The sequence below is a fragment of the Vulpes vulpes genome, chromosome 1 (assembly GCF_048418805.1).
Source record: "Vulpes vulpes isolate BD-2025 chromosome 1, VulVul3, whole genome shotgun sequence".
Classification (NCBI taxonomy): domain Eukaryota; kingdom Metazoa; phylum Chordata; class Mammalia; order Carnivora; family Canidae; genus Vulpes; species Vulpes vulpes.
The window spans coordinates 54,954,481-54,974,894 of record NC_132780.1 but is presented as its reverse complement, the minus strand read 5'-3'; the positions used below and the strand labels follow the sequence as shown (position 1 = coordinate 54,974,894).

Here is a 20,414-nt window from a genome sequence, read left to right as displayed (position 1 = left end):
CATTAGCACTTTTAGTTTTTACACGGATCCTTTCTTTTAATATAATTGTCCCAATTTTAAAGATACGGAAAGCAAGGTAAGAAAGTCTGAACCGTGAATTAATTCAGTCCATGTGCATCGTGAAACACCAATCTCTTCTTTCTACTCTGTTTTTGGTAAATTTCCTTTGTAGTATTTATTTTTGCAAATAAATGACTTTAAATAATGTCGAGAAATGATAAAACTTGCTGTACAATTATCTGATTTTTCTTATTTCATCATACTTTGATTTTCTCACCATATTACATTCAAATTAAGACTTTATAATTTCACTGAGCATGCAATATTTGCTACAGAGAGGGCATAACTTATAAAATCATTCCCTACTGTTGAACATTTAGTTTCTTTCCAATTTCCGCTACTCTATATAACGTGTTAATTTAAAAATATGTGTGTGTTGGGGGGGTTGTTTTAAGATGAATTATCACAACTGAGATGACTGATCTAAACATTTTTTATAACAAGTGTCACACACTGTCCGGAACAACATGGGAGGAAATGATTCAGGTGTGTTTCGAAACACAATAAATTAGCAGTGACAAAACGCCGAAATCCTACTGGATGAATCTTTTCAGGTGATCTAAGGTTTCTTTTGTTTCCTATTGCTTTGTTAGTCAAAATTATTTGAATTAGACTGTGAACAAACTTTTTAAATGGCAGATAAATTTCCAGAGGTATTAGCTCAGATGTCATAATTAAAATTCTAATTTTGAATGACACAAAGATTTATTTATTTTTTTTTTTTTAAAGATTTTATTTATTGATTGATGAGAGACCCAGAGAAGGAGGCAGAGACACAGGCCGAGGGAGAAGCAGGGGGAGCCCGACGCAGGACTCGATCTCAGGGCCGGGTCATGTCCTGGACCAAGGGCAGGTGCTCCACCCCGAGCCCCCCAGCCCCCAGGCGCCCCCAACACAAAGTCCTGCACATCGTCGGGAAGTCCAGGCCAGGGATGCCCCCCAGGTGTGCCCGTAGGGACCCAGTGCGGGGAAGGGTGCAAGGGCCCTGCCGGCCACCAGCAGGCCAGCGGGAAATGCCCCATTGGCCACGTTCAAGGTCCACCCACTCATCTCCATCTCCATCTCCATCTCCATCTCCATCTCCATCTCCATGTCCATGTCCATCCCCAGTGTCTGCTTTCCTGAGCATCACCTCCTCTGCGGGCAGAGAGTGGCAAGGACTGAAGGCCTGGGTGCTTCCTGGCCACCTTCTCTGGGCAGTTAGGAAAACTCTGAACTTCTGTGGGCATTTTCTAAAGACAATGTATCCTAATTCGATGACCTTACTTAAAATACAAACAGACCTTACGTGCCTTTATTAAGTTGCCAGAGAAATGACCTCCTTCTCAGGAGTGCTACTTTGGGAGCCAGCGCTGAGAATTCATGTGCCATCTTTTAAAGAAATAAGTAAGAGGCCTTTCCTGAGAGGTTCACTTCAATGTAATAAACCTTCACTCCAGGAGATGATACAGATGTCTCAATTAGAGAAGAAGTCATTCAACAACTACTTTGGAACCATCCATGACTACAAAGGACTTTTTTGGGGAACAAAACTTGTAATCATACGATTACAAAAGCAAAAAAGCGCAAAACATTCATGTTTGACACCAACTGACAGATCATGAATAACTTTAGTGAGGCTAGGGTTACAAATGTAGGTTAGGTCTTTTTACAAAAAGAGCCTTCAAAAGAAAGCAAAAATTGTGTGAATCCCTTAGACTGTGCCCTGGTGCGCATGGACACATACGCACACGCTAATTGAGAAAAATAATAAAACAAAGAAGCAAGCTACACACTTGTAAGAGAAGCTTCCTTCGGTCTCACTATAAGGTATTTCCTTGGTAGTATGATACAGCTCACGAAAGAACAAGGAAGAAGGTCAGATCTAAACTCAGGGCAAGAGTGAGGGCAGAGTGAGGTCAGGAGGGAAGGAGAGGGGAATAGCAAAATAACACCTTAAGTAAGACTTTACTTTTCCTCAATACAGTTAATCCAAAGTCATTTCAGCCAGCATGTCACAACCTACTTCTACATCAACTAGGTTTGAGTGACAAAAATTTGCCAAGCCAAAAGTGATGCAGTATTTGTCAAGAAGATTGAATTGCACTTTCCTATTAGTACAAAAAGTGGCAGTGCATGATGATTGCCACAAGTATGAGGTTGTTTAGGGGATAATTCGAGCGCCTTAACAGTAGGTAGTAATGGAAAACGTCTATCTCTTTTTCTTTCCTTTCAAGGTAGGCACTTGTAATGTGCCTTGTTACACTGCCAAACCGTTTCTCACTCCAAACTCCTTAAATACCACCTGTCCAAGCCGAAAATATATTTTTTAACTGAAGACAAATGCACTATTCCTTGCTAAAAACCACAATGTAACAAATGCTTTATTGCCCCAGGAAAATTAAAATATCATGTACTATCTGTAATCTAGGAGCAGCTCTGTTTCACTGTTCTGCTAAAGTAGGAACACATTTATTTCTCTATTTTTCAGAATTTTGAGGACTGGTGTATTAAAGGGCTGTAACAATACCCTTTTACTTTTTGAAAGAGTTATTTCTAACTCTGAAAGAATTTCTTCATCAGGTCAGTTCTTGATTTTAAATTTAAGGTAACAGTAATATTATCCCATCTTAACTTTATTATATTTGTACACGTTTCTGTCAAAACATATTTCCAGGAATTCAGCAGATTTCCAAATCTGACACTTTCTCTCATATAGCCAATTTCACATTAGAGGTGATACTAACCTATCTCATTAAAAATCTAATAGGGGATTCCTGGGTGGCTCAACGGTTTAGCGCCTGCCTTTGGCCCAGGGCGTGATCCTTGGGTCTTGGGAACCAGTCCTGCATCGGGCTCCCTGCATGGTGCCTGCTTCTCTCTCTGGTGTCTTCTCTCTCTCTCTCTCTCTCTCTCTCTGTCTCTGACTTTCATGAATAAATAAATAAAATCTTAAAAAAAACTAATAATGGAATTGATCGACCAATTTTAGAATGTATTTTAAGCCTTTTTACTAAAATTGCACACAAGTAAATAACTGATTAGACTAACATGGCTTTCAAAAAGGCTTACTGATTACTTATAAAATTGTAGTTATAAAAGTATTATAACCAAAAGAAAAAGTAGTCAGCTAAAAAAGTAGAAATCCAACTTAACTAGCCCATATGATTAACATTATAGTCAAAGACTCATGATCATTTAAGAAATGAATCACTAAAGATTCCCCATTTTCGTTTTAATACTGGGAAATTGTGGATTCATTTCCTTAAAATGATATTTGTACAGCTGTTTTATAGTATAGTCTCAATCTTGCTGACCTACTTTTTAGTTTTTAAGAACATTCCACTAAAATCTGACAGAGTAGGAACACTTATTTTCTGCTCTTCACTGACATAGGTGTGTGCTCCCCACCTCTGATGAACATCCTGGGATGGTCTAGATAGTTAAGTCTATCCTACAGAATCTTCTGATTTAAAGGTTTACACAACCAGACTAATTATTTGTAGCTCATTTTCAAACTCCAGTGTAGAATTTGAGACAATACTGGAAAAAATTAGGTGTTACGACTCGAAGTTCTAGTAAGCTGGCTGTCCAACACTGCTTGTCCTACTAGCCCTGCAACGCATGAGCACGCCAGTCCTGCTGTTATTCCCCCGTGCACAGGACCCTCTCCTGTCATGGTGTGCGGTCCCAGAAGGATGCACATGCTGCAGAAGGGTCCTGTGGATCGCTGAGGTGAGGCATCAGGAGAGGTCAGCAAGTGACACAGGAAAGAAGATAGAAGCAAACTCAACATACATTAGCCTATTTGCTAGTCTGCCTGGAATCAGCTGGTGGAAACCCACACTAGACCACATTTTGATTCAGTCCTCGGCATAGTGCTCTGGGCTACCCATCATGGGGGACACTTCTATTGCACCTAAGGATGTCACAATTAGACAAACTCATCAGTGTCTATAAAACAGGAACAAGCTTAATGAATTTGTAAATATAAAACGCTGTATATTTCAAAGTCAGTTCTTTGCAAAAATATTAATAGTTTCAGTGACCTGGACAGTTCATGCAATTAGATACTAATGGAAATAGTATGAAATAGTATAACAGTATAATCCCCCCCAAGAGAATATAATTTTTTCATGTAGTTGAATAAAACAGGGTTGACTTTCTAATTCAAGAAAAGCATACCCATGACTTCCAACAACACGAATGACCATGTGATGACACCCAAATCCACGTATCCCGCTCTCTACCTTCTCTACTTACTGTAGAGCCACGAACGTAACAGTCTACTCAACATCTCCCTGAGAACGCGAAACACGGGTGACTTTTCTTTTAACATTTTCCCCCAGGTTTAACCCCTTCAAGGTAAGACCTGTTGCTACACCTTATTTCCCAAGGCATGATTCACTTCCAGTGTGTCACAAAAATTGACCGATGGCACCTCTCAAATCTCTCTTGACTCTGTCTCCTCATTGGAATTCTTATCTCCACGGCTTCAGTTCAGGCACTGATCAATTCTTCCTTAGACTGAGGTAACAGCCTTCTAATCTCCCTGAAATCTCCTTTCAATCTTTTTCCTAAACCACCACTAGAGAAATATTTCTTTTCTTTCTTTCTTTTTTTTTTTAAGATTTATTTATTTATTTGGGGTGGAGGTGGCAAGGGAAAGAAAATCCTGAAACAGACTCCCTGCTGAGCATGGAGCTGGACATGGGGCTGCATCCCAGGACCCTGAAATCATGACCTGAGCCAAAATCAAGAGCCAGCCACTTAAGCGACTGAACCATCCAGGCGCCCCCACAAGAGAAATATTTCTAGAAAACCTCACACCACTCTACTAAACATTTCAAAATAAAAAAAAAAAATCCAAATTAATTATTCTTTTAAAAATCACTCCCTACAACAAAATATTTTAATATATTAGTTGAAAAAATTAAGATGGACAAAAAATGGACTGGTGGATTGATACATGATACAGTGAATAGAGCAAAAGGTGAATTGTAATGGTAGATGTGTGGGTATTCACCACATAATTCCTTCAGATTTTCTGCAAATTATGATTCTTGAAATACCAGAGAAGAACTGTTTTTAGTGATATGGCTTGTAATGTAGCAATGGCTAATATTTATTGTGAGCCTCCCATGTGCTAAGTGAGCATTTTCCATGCATGGTCTCTGGTGGTGCACAATAATATTTAACATTTTGGCATGTTTTTGGCTCTCCAAAAAAATAGAGGAGGCGATGAGGGGAAAAAAAAGCTCTGTTTTGTTGCATTTGCCAACATCTATGTAGTAACACTCTGGCTATAGTTTTAAGCTTCCCAAGACCAAACCGCAGGAGATAAACCTGAACGTATCATTCTATATTATCTCCAACAAACAGAACAGGCATAAATAGCTGGAAGAGCACAGATAATGGTACAATATATTAAAATAAGTAGAACGTTCTGAGAACACATTACTTTTGTTTGAAATATAATTGGCATAGTATTGTTTGTAGATTTTAATATTGAATAATAATTTAACAACTGGCTGGCAAAATTCCTTAAAATCTAACAATCAATTCTCTGCTTTAGCACATCATTGATTATCTCACAAATATCAAATTGGGAAGGTTCAATTATCGATCATTATTTTACAGATGACAGCATGAAACATTAAAAAAGATTTAAGCTACTTGCCCAGAAGTAATTATTAGAGCCAGCTTTCAATCTAGATTTTGCTGACTCACAAAACCCTATTCTTACAGTCTTCTGACTGATGAAATTCTACTCATACTTCAAGGCCCCTTTGTGTTCCCAGAAAGCTAAAAGCACCTCGATTATTCCACTTATCAGTCTAATTAGGTGCCTACATGCCCATCTTCTAACCTCTCCAGGCAGTTCTGTGTAGAGATTCACTCAGGCAGCCTGGATGTGCACCCACGAGTTCATTCTAGTAAGTACTCACTACATGAGAACTATGAGAACCAGGATTCCTCATGCTCCAAGAGGTTACAGATCAGAGTCTGTGTCTTCGAACACCCCCAACGGACGGCAGTGTCTAGGATACAGGAGGACAGTCACATAAAAGAAAACCAGAGAGTACAGCAGGGATGACAGTCTCGGTTTTCTCATCAAATAGCATTTCGAGACTGATCAAATCGCTTCACTACTGTGTGCAAGTGCACAGAATGGTAATTAATGGGGAAATTGGACTTGATTAATTCTCAATTGCTGTCTTGCACAAAAACTTCGTGGCTGCATGTATGCCCTTGCAGCTGCCAGGAAACCGCGTGGATATACTACCTACAGAGTAATTGAGCAATGTGTGTCAAAAAATTTTGAGCCACATAGAAGAAAGATATGTGCAAACTTCTTAGGGCAGCATTTACAATAGCCAATCCTGGGAGTACAAAATTTCAGTCATAAAAGAGTGGTTAAATCCGTTCGAGTACATAGATCCAATAGAATATTGGTGATCGTTAAAAATGATGGTTAGAACGTCCTATAGAATGACTAGAAATGAGTGACTACGGTGGCAAATAAAGTAAGCAGAATGTAAAATTGTATACATCCTGTACCTACAACTTCAAGAAAAAAACACAGGCATAGAGAAAAAAATAATACTGCATCTACAAAAATGACAATAGTTGTATCAACACTGTGGCACTTTAAGTGCTCTTTGAAAAAATTCTGCGTGCAAAATTTTGTGTAATACTTTGTTACGTACACTTTATTTAAAAAATTGGGGTGTATGGATTCTAATGAAGTCTTTACCAAATCTGGGACTTCCAGCAGGGCAACTCTAAAAAAACAAGCCTAGGGATAGTTAGTGCACCCCTGGCACATTTTTTTTTCTCCTAAGTAGAGTAGAACTAGTTGTTTTAGAGAGCAGACACAGTCTTAAGATGCACACATGCATATGCTGCAGAATCCACCAAAGGAGAGAAAGAGAACTCTGGAACAATGATTGCACTTTTTAGCATGCCTCAGAAATGTGATTTTTAAGGTAGCAGTTTGGAAACTGCTAAAATTGACTGCAAAATTTTAAAAGAAAATCTGAATCAGTTCAACTAAACTTAAGAACCAAATATTAATTGAATTCAATGAACCCATCTTTTCCAAAAGTAACCAGTTCCCTGATAGAACTGAGTCCTTTTTTTTATTTTTTTATTTTTTATTTTTTATTTTTTATTTTTTATTTTATTTTTTATTTTTATTTATTTATTTTTTTATAGAAATGAGTCTTAAAAATGAGTTTTTCTTGGGCAGCCCGGTGGCCCAGTGATTTAGCGCCGCCTTTAGCCCAGGGTGTGATCCTGGAGTCCCGGGATCAAGTCCTGGGTGGGGCTTCCTGCGTGGAGCCTGCTTCTCCCTCTCCTGTGTCTCTGCCTCTCTCTGTCTCTCTTTCTCTCTCTCTCTGTCATGAATAAATAAATAAAATCTTTTTTAAAAATGAGTTTTTCCCCCAGTGGAGAAGGAAAGAGGAGAGAGAAGTTAAAGGACTACCTGAGCCAGCTGGAAGGAGCATTCAGAGAAAATCTGTTCCCAGTTGCTTCCAAAAACGAGCAGAGTTCTGTATTCCGACAGATTTAACGTGAGGTGGAACATAGGAGAAAAATAAACAAACCCACTGAAGTGAAACTGCATTGAATGAGTTGGTTCCCATAACCTGTCACCTGTTAGAAGGAGATCTACATATTAACCAAGTTACCTGTTAAAACCACCTTTGAAAATGAGATAAATGAGAAATGTTGTCTTCTCTTCCCAAGTTCATGTCTAGCTCTCCCATGGTGTCTGGTAGGGGCTCAAATTCACTGATTAAAACCATCAAGGAAACCTAAACCCCTGGCCCAACCCGTCAGAGAGTCTGTTAATAATCTGATATAGATCGATTGCTCTGGTTTAAAAAGGACAAGGCTTCATACGCTACAGAGTATTGTGTCTCACGATGGCACCTGGGGGGCTCCTCTCCCTGGCAAGAGAACAGCTACTGTTGTCTTCATTGTGCAGTTGTTTAATTACAGAGCAAGTTGCAATACACTTGTCCAAATGCACAAATTCATCGATATACCAACTTGTTTTTCAGTTACATTAGCTCTTTCCCCAAAGCACGGTGCTTTAAAATGCCATCAAATAAAGGTGGTAGGATGAATGACAGCTTAAGATAATATTATTATTGGAGAAATTAAAAATTTAGAACATTTTCTTAAATTCCCTATATTGTTATAATGTGATGAATGGCAAAAAAAAAAAAAAAAAGAGTTAAAAGTCAATAACGTATCCAGGGGCACGTGGGTGGCTGTCCCTTATGCATGTGACTCTTGGTTTCAGCTTAGGTCATGATCTCACCGTCATAGGATCGAGCCTTGTGTTGGGCTCTGTGCTCAGCATGGAATCTGCTTCAAATTCTCTCTTCCCTCTCAGTCTCTCTCTCTCTCTCTCAAATAAATAAATAAAATCTCTAATAAATAAATAAATGAATCAATGAAGTATCTGATGAAAACTTTTTAAAGACTAGTGCCATTTATATTTCAATACTAGCTATCCATTCCTTCATTCACCTGTAAGGTCTACCATAGAGTAGGAAAACTTCTAGGAAACCTGTATATTATAATTTCTAATAAATGTTACCCTGGTTAAGCAAGTACTTTAAGTGCTCCTGACTTCAAGAAATACCTAATAATCGGTACAGAAATTAATTACTGTTCAAAGGGGTGCCTACTATAACCTATATTTTTGATAATAAATTATCACAGATGCACATGCAGTATCAGTGCAAAATGTATGATGCCTGTAAATTTTGAGGGGTGGATATAACATAACTGAATATAGGACCCACTTAGAAATAAAATAACAGGTAAAATACAAACTTTCTTTCTGAATGATTATTATTCTTTATTGTGAAGGACTATGTAGAGGTGGGAAATAGCAACAAAGCTAGAAAAATGACACATGAGTTATTTAAACCCAAACTTCACCCATATGATTTGGCTAAGACAATTAAAGTGGACATCACTCAGTGATTTCTAGGCCATATCATACGTAGTGACAGCTGAATTTGCACAGATCTTGCTTAGGGTGACATGAAAGGCATGAATTTCTGCCCTTTGAAGTTCACTTTTTATTGGGTTCACAAAGTGTAATATAACTTACAACACCCGAGATTAGAATTCACTCATTATCTCTCTCCTTTGAATGTGCTTTTTCCCCTCTGCAGTTTATATGCAGGCTGGTGGAGAGGAAAGAGCACAGGAGAACATCGCGACGGCAATTATTAGCTATAATAAGGCCATATCTTACAGGAAGACAGTAAAGACCAAGAAGTGAGATTCTATGATGACCCCATCTTCACATTTAGTTAAGAGTCAAGTTAAATGATGAAAATAATGAGATACATCTTAATAAAGTCATTTTTTCTATACAAGAAATTGTACAGACCTACACTCTCCAAAAGCACTAATTATAACTAGCATGAGTCTAGATAAGTGATTTCCAAAATGATTATAAAGTGCATCCTCCTCCCCACCCTGTCCAGGAAAATGTGACGCATGTTTGTTTGTTTGGGGTGGTTTTTTGTGTTTTGTTTTGCTTTTTGGCCAGAACTTGATTTAAGAGTTTTGTTTCTTATTCCAAAGCAGAGAAAATAAATTATGACTCAAATAAAGAAGTAAACAGGGAGTGATAATCAAAGGTGGAGGTAGATTCTCTGGGTAAAAATGGATTATCAAGGACAAGCCTATGCTCTAGTGCGACCATCTAAGAGAGGTCTGAAGCTTACAGGCCATCTCTGGAACCCATGTTCATAGTTAACACATCCCTTACTGTTTATCTGGATCTATAGCTTTTTTTTTTTTTTAACCTAGGTCATATTCTTCTCCAGACACCATAGTGTTATCATTCAAGACATTATTAATATATCATTTTATTTTTATATCTATTTCCTGATATCAAATAAAAGACCTAGGACTGGAGGAGAAAGCCAGGACATTTAATGGGACTGATGCTGTTATTTAAATCATTTCCACCGGTCAGCTTTATTGTAGTATGCAAAATTCGCTAAAAATAAATGAAGCCAATAAAAGAGTAGTTAATGATACCGGTAACAGACTCAGCATGTGGTAAAGGACTATGGATAAATAAAAAGTGTCATTTCGACTGGTTACCAAATGCTTTCTAGCCACAAAGTAAGTCAGAAGAAGACAATTTTAAGCCAAAAGCAATGCAACTCTATTTAGTTAATTATACAGCTACTAATCATGTTCCCTATAAGGAAATGTGCCATGACCTGTATGTATGGTTAACAGTACATCCCATACAGGAGGTGAACAACAAAAGACATAGTAGAAAGAGGATTTCATGTTTGTTCAACTTTCATGACCCTTATGTTGGGGGTTCCTACATTATAGACCATTGGAAGAGTCACAAAAATTATATTATAAATTTATTATTTATAAAAAATATATTATAAAATTCATATTATAAATTTGTTATATTATAAATTTATCTCTCTTTTTCTTTTCCACCCTCTATGGAAATTTTGAATATATATGCCCCATGGAAATATTCAATAACAGATCTATAATCCACGTGCCCCTGACAATTCAAAACAACCAAATTACTTTGATGATTTAAATTAGGGTGTGACTTATATTTCCCATTTAATATCTCCATCTGTGCATATACTTTCCCTATGCGTTGATAGAAAGGAAAGAGAGAAGGCAAATAATCCATACGGGGACTACTGGCCATGCATTGTTTTATGCATTATTCCACTAAAGGAATTAGGGATAAGGTTATAGGCTCATCTATCACAAGTGTTAATCCAGCGCTGTTCAGAAAAGAAAGATTGATACTGTTTTCAAAGACATTGCTTGAAAACAAATTTTTCTGATCAGAAGCTATCCCTCTCAACCCTGGATTTCCAAAGTACTTTATATTTCTATTCTATCACTTAGTACATTCTTATTATCACTATGGTTCTAACACTTATCACTATGGTTCTAACTCTATCACTATGGAACCTAACACTAGATTGTCGGTTCCCCAAGAGTAGGAATCCCGTCTTATTAATATACCTTCTGCAGTCTTAAGTGTGGCAATGCATACAGCTCTGGCCCTCATAAAAGTTTATGAAATAAATCAATACTCCACCAAATACACAGTAGCTCTGGAATGTCTGCATAATCTTTCATAATTTCTCCTCTAAAATAGTGTGTTATGCTATGGAAATTGCATGTATACTAAAAACATTGCACCGCCAACTTATCTGAAAAAGAAAAGTCAAACAATAGAGTAAGTTTTAGATCACTTATGAAATATCTGTAATATTCCTTTAATAAAAAGGAACCTCTTCATTATTAAGAATGACAATATTGGGATCCCTGGGTGGTGCAGTGGTTTGGCGCCTGCCTTTGGCCCAGGGCACGATCCTGGAGACCCGGGATCAAATCCCACGTCGGGCTCCCGGTGCATGGAGCTTGCTCCTCCCTCTGCCTGTGTCTCTGCCTCTCTCTCTCTCTCTCTCTCTGTGTGACTATCATAAATGAATAAAAATTGAAAAGAAAAAAATCCTGTTTAAAAAAGAAACTTAATAGTTTTAGATTTAAAAAAAAATGACAATATTACCCAGGAATTTACAGATACCCTGTTTCTGACCTAAGATGAGAGAGAAATGCTATAGAGAAAATTATGGCCAGTATTATTATTTTATTATTATTATTATAAGCATGTTTTCATGCTCTCTCTGCCTCCAGTCTTTCCTTAGCTCTCACCCAGCCTCCACAGAGATGGAATAGTCTTTCTGAAAGCAAACCTAGGAATGTTAGTCTGCCTCTTAAAAACAACAGGAGCACAGTCTGGATTAGCTTAGACCTGGCCACATGCCATCTGCAGGGTTGGATCTACCGTAGTCCAGAGTTACCTAAAACGCTAACTTGTTTTCAGAACCCAAAAAGCATCAACAGTGTTTACAATTAGGTTAAACATAGGTTTCCTCTGTTTTTAAAACTACTTTCTGATTTTTTTTTCTGCCTTAAAAACACAAAGTCAACTTTTAAGTTTTTTAATGTTTTAAAGCCATTCTTTCTTGGTGACAGCTTCTCTTAAACACTCCCTTGAAAAAGAACAGCTTCTTCTCCTACATTCCTATCACTTTGTATTTCACTCTTTGTTTATAGGTCTGTCCCTGGAGACTACAAGGGGCTTAAGTGCAAGACATTGCTTGTGTAACTGAAGACCTAGTACTTAACCCAGTGCTGTTAACAAAGAAGCCACTAAAAGTTTTTCTGAATAAATGGATGTTGTTCCAACTGAAATACCCTCTACGAAATCTGAAAAGAAAAAAAAAATTATCGTTCACTAAAAAGAAAGACATCTAAGAAAGGATTTTAGGCAAGAAATAACAAGTGTTGGTGAAGTTATGGAGAAAAGGGACCTTGTGTACCATTGGTGACAATGAAAACAGGTGCAGCCACTGTGGAAAATAGTACGGAAGTTCCTCAAAAAGTTAAAAATGGAACTACTATATGATCTAGCAATTCCACTTCTGGGTATTCATCCAAAGAAAATAAAAAACACTAATTCAAAAATATATGGGCACCCTTATGTTCACTACACTATTATTTACAGTAGCCAGGATATGGAAACAAGCCAGGTGTCCACTGATGGATGAATGGATAAAGGAATCGTGGTGGGTACACATGTACGCACACACACATACACACTCACATGGGTACCACTCAGCCATGAGAAGAACGAAATGTTGCCATTAACAACAACATAGACAGAACTCAAGGGTATTATGCTAAGTGAAACAAGTCAGAGAAAAACAAATACCACATGATTTCACTTATATGTGAAATCCAAAAAAAAAAAAAGTCAAATGAACAAACAAAGCAAAACTCATAAATACAGAGAACAGACTGATGGTTGCCAGAGAGGAGGTGGACAGGAGGGTGGGCACCATGGGTGAAGGGGATCAAAAAATACAAACTCATAGTCATGCAATAAATAAGTCATGAGTATGTAATGTAGAGGCTGGTGACAATAGTAAATAATATTTTATTGCATATTTGAAAGTTGCTCAGAGAGCAGACCTTGAAAGTTCTTATCATAAGAAAAATCTGTAACTCTGTATGTTGATGGATGGTAACTAGACTTCTTGGGGGTTCATCTCACAATTACATACAAATATCATTATGTTGTACATCTGAAATTAAATATCAATTATACTTCAATCTTTAAAAATTTTTACTCTTTTAGATTTTTAAGAAAATTGAAGAATTATTTTCCATTACTTTTTTTTAGGGGTTTTTTATCTTTAGCTTTTTTTATGTCAAAATTTTCCATTACTTTTTTTTATGGCTTTTTATCCCTAGGTTTTTTTTTTCCACTTCAATATTAATAGCATTGCTTCTTAAAATTCTTGCTGAAAACAAATAAGCTGCATAAATATCACATAAGAAACTAATAGGTGTGGGCAGCCCGGGTGGCCCAGCGGTTTAGTGCTGACTGCAGCCCAGGGCCTGGTCCTAGAGACCCGGGATCAAGTCCCACGTCGGGCTCCGTGCATGGAGCCTGCTTCTCCCTCTGCCTGTGTCTCTGCCTCTCTCTGTGTCTCTCGTGAATAAATAAATAAAATCTTAAAAAGAAAGAAATTAATAGGTGCACTTTTAAAAAATTTAAAACAGGCGTTAACACAAGCCTTTAATTTAAATCAAACAGTATGTCACCCTTACACTGTTAAACCATACAAATTCTTAAAGAGTTGTTTATTTTGTTTTAACCTCAAGGCTGAGTTTCAATGATAACTAGTCTTTGTGATTGATAACTATCTTACACCACAGTAAAAATCAATATATGGTTCCATTTTGCTGATGAGGCTGTAGCCAAAAGGCCAAAATTTAATTCCTCACCTTGTGGATTCCTGAATAAGCCTGAGTATTGCTTTGTTTGTATTATTTTGTTTTCCAGTGTGGATTTATAAGAGAAAAAAATGCATTTTTAGTAAATGTTTATGTTTAAAATAACACACTCTCCTTGTCAATGCTTCATAGATCTACATGTTTCACTAAAACTTGCCAAGAGCGCTGAACTTCAATGTAAGAGTAAAGAATAGTTTTCCCAACTGTGTAAATATATTATGCTCTGGACACCCTGAACTCTTGACCTTCCCTATGAGGGAGACGCTGCTAAAATGTCAGTTAATCATAAAACAGTGCCACAATGGGTTACCCAGAAGCAGTAGGCAATTTAAAAGAGCAATTTTAACGTGCAATTGCTAAAGTATGCAATGAAGACAATTTCTTATGATGGTATATTTTATTTCCATTTAATAAGAGAGAAAGAAACTGTATTTTCTGAGCTTCTATACCAGATGGTATACCCAGAGGAAACTGACACACAGAAGAAAACACACACACACACACACACACACACACACACACAAGCATACTTTCTTTGATTGTTCAATGGAGTTTTTGAATTACTTCCCATTTAAAACAACTTCACATTTATACTTTTTTTTTAAATTCATAAAATGCCTGAAGAAGCATTATGTGAACAATAACATGGGTCAGGCTGTAAGCTAACACTGCAATAATCATACCCCTCAGGTGCACAGAAAAGCGTGAGGCAAGCGTAGGTGGCCACAGCCACGAGAGGCTGTAATTACCACCTCTTCTAACTTGAGAGACCCTGAAGCAGGTAATTGCACTTACCAAATGATTTAAATGTACTCTAGAAAGAAAACAAAACAAAAAAAAATAGCTTTGGCAACTAGGCAGGACATTTTCAGAAGAGGATAAAATAAGGCAATATTTTATGCTTCTTTAACTTTTTAAAACACTTAAAACACAGTATATATTTGAGTGTAGGCACACTAATCAATTGCACTTTCAATAAAGAGAAGTGGCAAACATTAAGCAGTGTTTCTCAGGGAGTTCAGTTAGCCATGCTGATACTATTTTTAAAAACATACATTCCTCCCAGATTTTACCTGTTACACTTTCATCTAACATGCCATAATCTTCTGAAAGGGGAAAAGAAATCACCCACACTAGGAGAAAGAGGGAAAAGAATCCAGGCTTTCCAAGTATCAGAAGATGTGTTTTGAGTCCTAGCTGCTCAGTTGTCTAACATTAGATAAGTCATTTTTGCTTTGTTTTTCCTGAGTCTTAAATTCACCAGCTACAAAATTGGGAAAATAATATATCTAACTCACAGGTGTGAAAATAAAGTATCATGATAGAGTCACTTCATATGCTGATTATAAAGCAATATAATAACCAATACTTCACTATGAAAATCTACATTTCCATTTTAAAATATAACATTTACTCATTAATATACAAAAATGAAACCATTTGGATTAATTTGCTGTAAAATTATTTATTGACAGATTTCTGCCAAGAAAATGAAATCTACTACTGCCAGAAATAAAATTTCAATGACTTAATAAGCACATTAAAATGGAATATTTGACTTAGAAAATAGTAATAAATACACTCTTTGATTGTTACTTAGTAGTCAAAGATTGTTCCTCTGTGATACACCAAAACAAAATAAGAATTTCTAAGAGGCAGAAAATAATCATTCCTTTGTTATTTTACAAAAAATTTATATCAGACACAAATACATAGCTGAGAAGCTTTTATACTTATTTTTAAGGCTTCCTGATTGTCATCATGCAGCTATTAAAATAGCTATGTCATAGCAATCAGCATTTATTCAACCATATGATATGAATACTACAACTAGAGTGTAGCATTCTCTCAGTCTTGATTAAAATGGAATGTGGAACCAGCACTCAGAGCTTGCACAAATTAATAAAGTGAGAACTTTTCCACAGGTTATTTTTGGGGTCTCAAAGGAATCATTTCCCCAGATGGTGACAAAATTTTAGGCTTCTGAATTCACCACTGGATACTAGCTAACAACACAGTCAGCTTAAGTTGTGTTCTATTCTTTGTTACAGGACAGCAGGCTGAGGCCAGGGAGGTGCTGGTTAAAGCCGAGAGATATTAAACTTGGGGAAAGGGGTATGGAACTTGAAGAAGGGAAGAAGATGGATGTCACACTTTCTCAATCAATACTGACCCTGTATTTAGATATACAATATTTATCAATTATATCCAACTTCTGCTTTTCAGAGATTGCTTAAAATGAACACAATATATATTTCCATAAACTTTCCCTCCATTTCTAATAATAGAACAAGATTAGTAGATATTCCTAATAAAACAGTAACCAGATTCTCTCAAATCCACAATCCACTTGAAAGTCAAAGCACTTTCCTTAAGCCATCAAACTATGCACCAAAGGCATCTCCTGTGGACATTTATAAATGAATAAACATATGTGACAAAGACTCAAAACATGTGAAAGATAGTTTTAAAAACAAATATACTTTCTACAGTTGGAAGTAAAACTACAGGTGTCAGTGAGCCTGACACCATTTTATGTCACAAGGCCCACAAATTAAATGTTTCTCAAATAAAGAATTAGAAAAAAAAGAACACTATAATTCCAAATGTCAAGACATTTATAAATTTGAAAGCAACTACGAGTGTAAGTTATTTTTACTCTATCCCCTCCCATAGATACGGTTATTCTCAAAATACCTCAAAGCAGTTTATAGTCCTATTTTTACTTATTGCAGTCAATATGCATTCTCAACATAAGCATTCAATAGGGATAAATCAATGTTCATTAACATGCTGTTTTCATCCACTTAATGCAGCATAACTAGCTTTAAAACACAATCTCATATACTTGCAATCTCCATTGGCTTGTACACCAATGACCGATTTCGAGTAATTCCTGGTTAAACAAAAATCACATTATATTAACAACATATTGTGTGGTTCTGCTAAATTTCAAAGGTCTATTTTAATGAAAACCTTTAAAAGATAAGAAAACAGATGAGATATTTAAAAGAGAGAAGTTTGGGCACAGAAGTCAACAGTAAGTCATCAGCAAGAGTTAAATGATACAAAGAGCCCAAATGTCCATCGATTGATGGATAAAGAAGATGTAGTGTATATACATACAATGGAATATTACTCAGCCATAAACAGAATGAAATCTTACCTTTTTTTTAAAGATTTTAATTATTTATTCATGAGAGACACACAGAGAGAGACAGAGACACAGGCAGAGGGAGAAGCAGGCTCCATGCAGGGAGCCCGATAACGGGACTCGATCGTGGGACCTTGGGGTCATGCCCTGAGCTGAAGGCAGGTGCCACACTGCTGAGCCACCCAGGGATCCCCAAAATCTTGTCCTTCGTAATGATGTGGATGTAGCTATGGAGTATTTTGCTAAGTGAAATAAGTCAGTCAGAGAAAGACAAATACCACATGATTTCAATCATATGTGGAATTTAAGAAACAAAACAAATGAACATAGGGGAAAGAAAAAAAGAGAGGAAGACCAAGAAACAGACTTTTAACTATAGAGAACAGGCTGCAGGTGGCCAGAGGGGAGGGGGGTGGGAGGATGGGTGAGATAGATGATGGGGATTAAGGAGGGCCCTGGTGATGAGCGCAGGGGTTTTTACGTAAGTGATGAATCACTATATCTGCACCTGAGCCTGGTATTGCACTGTGTATTTACTTGCTGGAATAGGACAAAAACAAAAAACAGAAAACAAAACCAAACAAAAACGTGGGGAGGGAGAAAAGAGATCAAAAAGAAAATATTCGAACAGTAAATCACCGTTCATTTTTTTAGTCGGTATATACCTTATAGAGATCAAATGTAGAAAGAAAGGTCATTTTATTGGAAAACATGTGTGGGCAATATCCTCAGTAAAACGAACTCCACTGTTCATCTTTTTACATTAACATGGGGTATTTAATTTTGGAAGACAGAGTGAGCTATCCTCCAGTTTCCACAAGGTCTCCTCCTTTTCAGATTAGTTCTCTGACAAGCTGAGGTTGTGGAGGCCACGTGTCCCTCCCTCAGAAAAGTCACCTACTACAACCAGAACAACCTGCCACATAACCCAGAGTGAAAAGACTGAGTTGTACAGAAACTGTCAAAAGCGAATTGTGTGAATTAGGTTGAGCCATGGAGACGTAAACAATGTCTTCTAGGTCAAGCTGCCTATCAACCACACAATCGATGTACGATACCAAGCAGCAAATTAGTAAACTCTCTGCTGTCGAAATCTCAGACTAACAGTTGAGCAGTTAAACTCCCGGTGAGCATCTTTCAATATAAACATATAAAATGTATGCAGGTAAACATTAATATATTAAAATTGAGCTGGATTTTAAAATATTTAAAGATGGCCGGATATCAGGTAATTTCAAGGGTTTTGCTTTGATTTTAGATCAGTTCTCTTGGTGAGTAGCCCTGGAATACTGTAAAAACAAAAATACTATAAACGTCAAACACATGTTCAAGGAACAAAAGACATTTTATAGGCATTTACATGTTCATAGTTCCCTACAGTATTAGTTTTCGATTTTCAGAGCCTAAATCATTAAATGTTCAAGACACACAGATCCATGCACCAGCTCTGCAGGTGTTTTAACATAACGCTTGATGGATTAAAAAAAAAAAAGGCTCTTTCTACTAAACTGAAAATCAAACTACCTTCAATAGCAAAATAAACAATACACTAAAAAACGCACTCTAATAACTGAAACAATTAAACTCGTCAGTGGCTTTTAATAAATAGCTAACAATTTCTCCCACTGTAACAATACGGCATAATTAGGAACTATGATATCTATTTTTGTTATAGTTTTTATTCCACTTTTCATCCTTTCTTTGTGCTTGGTCCACATGCTATTATTTTCATCACTTTGTCTCAGGCACGGAGGGGGCAGTTAACAAGCCTCTGTACGTCCTACAGCTGGGTTCAAGCTGCTGAGTTCATCTTCGACGACAGGTTTTGTGAACAGTTATCCCACCAAGGCCTTGTTCACGATAACTTTTTAATCTCTATTATCAGCTTTGGCCTCTGCACTGACCATCACAAAATGACCAAGGGAGACATTTCCATGTAGCCAAAAGGTATTGAGCATTTGCTTGAACTGCAGAAGTTTTCTCTCTCAACAGTGATAGTACCTTCACCGGCATCCATCAGAGATTTTGGACACGCAAGCTGAGCAAAACTGGTGCACGAGGAAGGATCACGGATTCATAATAATACTGAATAATAACAGAGAAACACTGCTCTTAAATAAGTCCAATTATGACACAAAGCTACGATTTGCCAAGTTCAATGGGACTCTTCGTGGGACTACATCATGTGCCACATAATAAGAACATTGGATATCGCGTGTATTTTGGCCATCTAATGCTTGACTCCGCCCCTGGGCAGAGTGGCCTGCTAGCCAGTCTTACCTGCACATTTGGTTCTGGTGATTAGTGGAGGTCCTGGGAGTCCCGTCCCACCTTCTCCAGGTCTCGTAAGCAGTACGCGGATCTCGTATTCCGTATCTGGATCCAAATGCCACAACTTGTAAGTTGGGGCATTGACCGCGTGCGTTTCTGTCCAGGATCCCGATGTCATCCGGTACTCCACTTCTTTCAGAATAATGGGACCATCGCCAATGATGGAGTTGGCATTCAGCTGAATCAGCAAATATGTGGGCCCCACACCTAGCAGCTGAGGAGGAGCAATAGGTCTGGGTGGTTCTACGAGAGATGAATGCGCAATCGAATTAGTTAAAAATCCAAAATACTAAAATACCTAGATATATTAATGTCTCTCAAAGCTGAAGGGTTTCATGAATAATTTACTTAGGAGCACATAATAAGTACTTAAGGAAAACCAGAACATAAGTGATCTGGAAACTACTTTTAAAGAGCAGATACTTTCACTGATGGGCTATGACCCTTTTTACCACAAGTTTTCTTTTATTAAAAACATGTTTCTCCAGGAGATAAACTTGTACAGGCACAGAAACCAAGGGGAATAAAGGGGAAATGTTTAAAGATGGATAGCTCTGATTAGCTACTAATAGAGACAGTTGATCCCTGATATTCTGGAGGTCCTAAGACCTCTTACAAATCTCCATATTAATGAATACTGTTGTAACTCTTTATTTCATTCATGAAATATGGCAAAGGAGTGTTTTTGGCTTTGCTTTGTGTTTCCCTTCTACAGAGCTCTGCAGATGAGATAAAGAGGAAGGAACAGCAAAGCTGAACTTAGAAGCCGATGCCAAGCACTGACTTGTCTCTACACACCCACCACAGAATGTAAGAAATCGAAATTTACACCGAGGCAAAACCACAGGCATTGTGGATCACCAGCCTTTGGGAGCAGCAGGTGATAAGGCAAATGAATCAGACCTTAAACCCCAATGTCAAAGATGCACTACAACTTAATTTCGTAGACCTTAGATATTTGCTTGAAAGAAGCTTTGGCAAACAT

At 37.3% G+C, this 20,414-nt stretch overlaps 1 protein-coding gene across 15 annotated transcripts in view; it reads right to left on the bottom strand.

The window, feature by feature from the left end:
• PTPRK (protein tyrosine phosphatase receptor type K) overlaps window positions 1-20,414 on the bottom strand; it is a 546,296-nt gene that overhangs the window by 201,799 nt on the left and 324,083 nt on the right. For all 15 annotated transcript variants that reach the window (XM_072764637.1, XM_072764602.1, XM_072764614.1 and 12 more), the window contains exon 7: window positions 19,379-19,672. In XM_072764637.1, coding sequence (XP_072620738.1) covers window positions 19,379-19,672 — 294 coding nt within the window. The remainder of the gene's footprint in view (window positions 1-19,378; window positions 19,673-20,414) is intronic.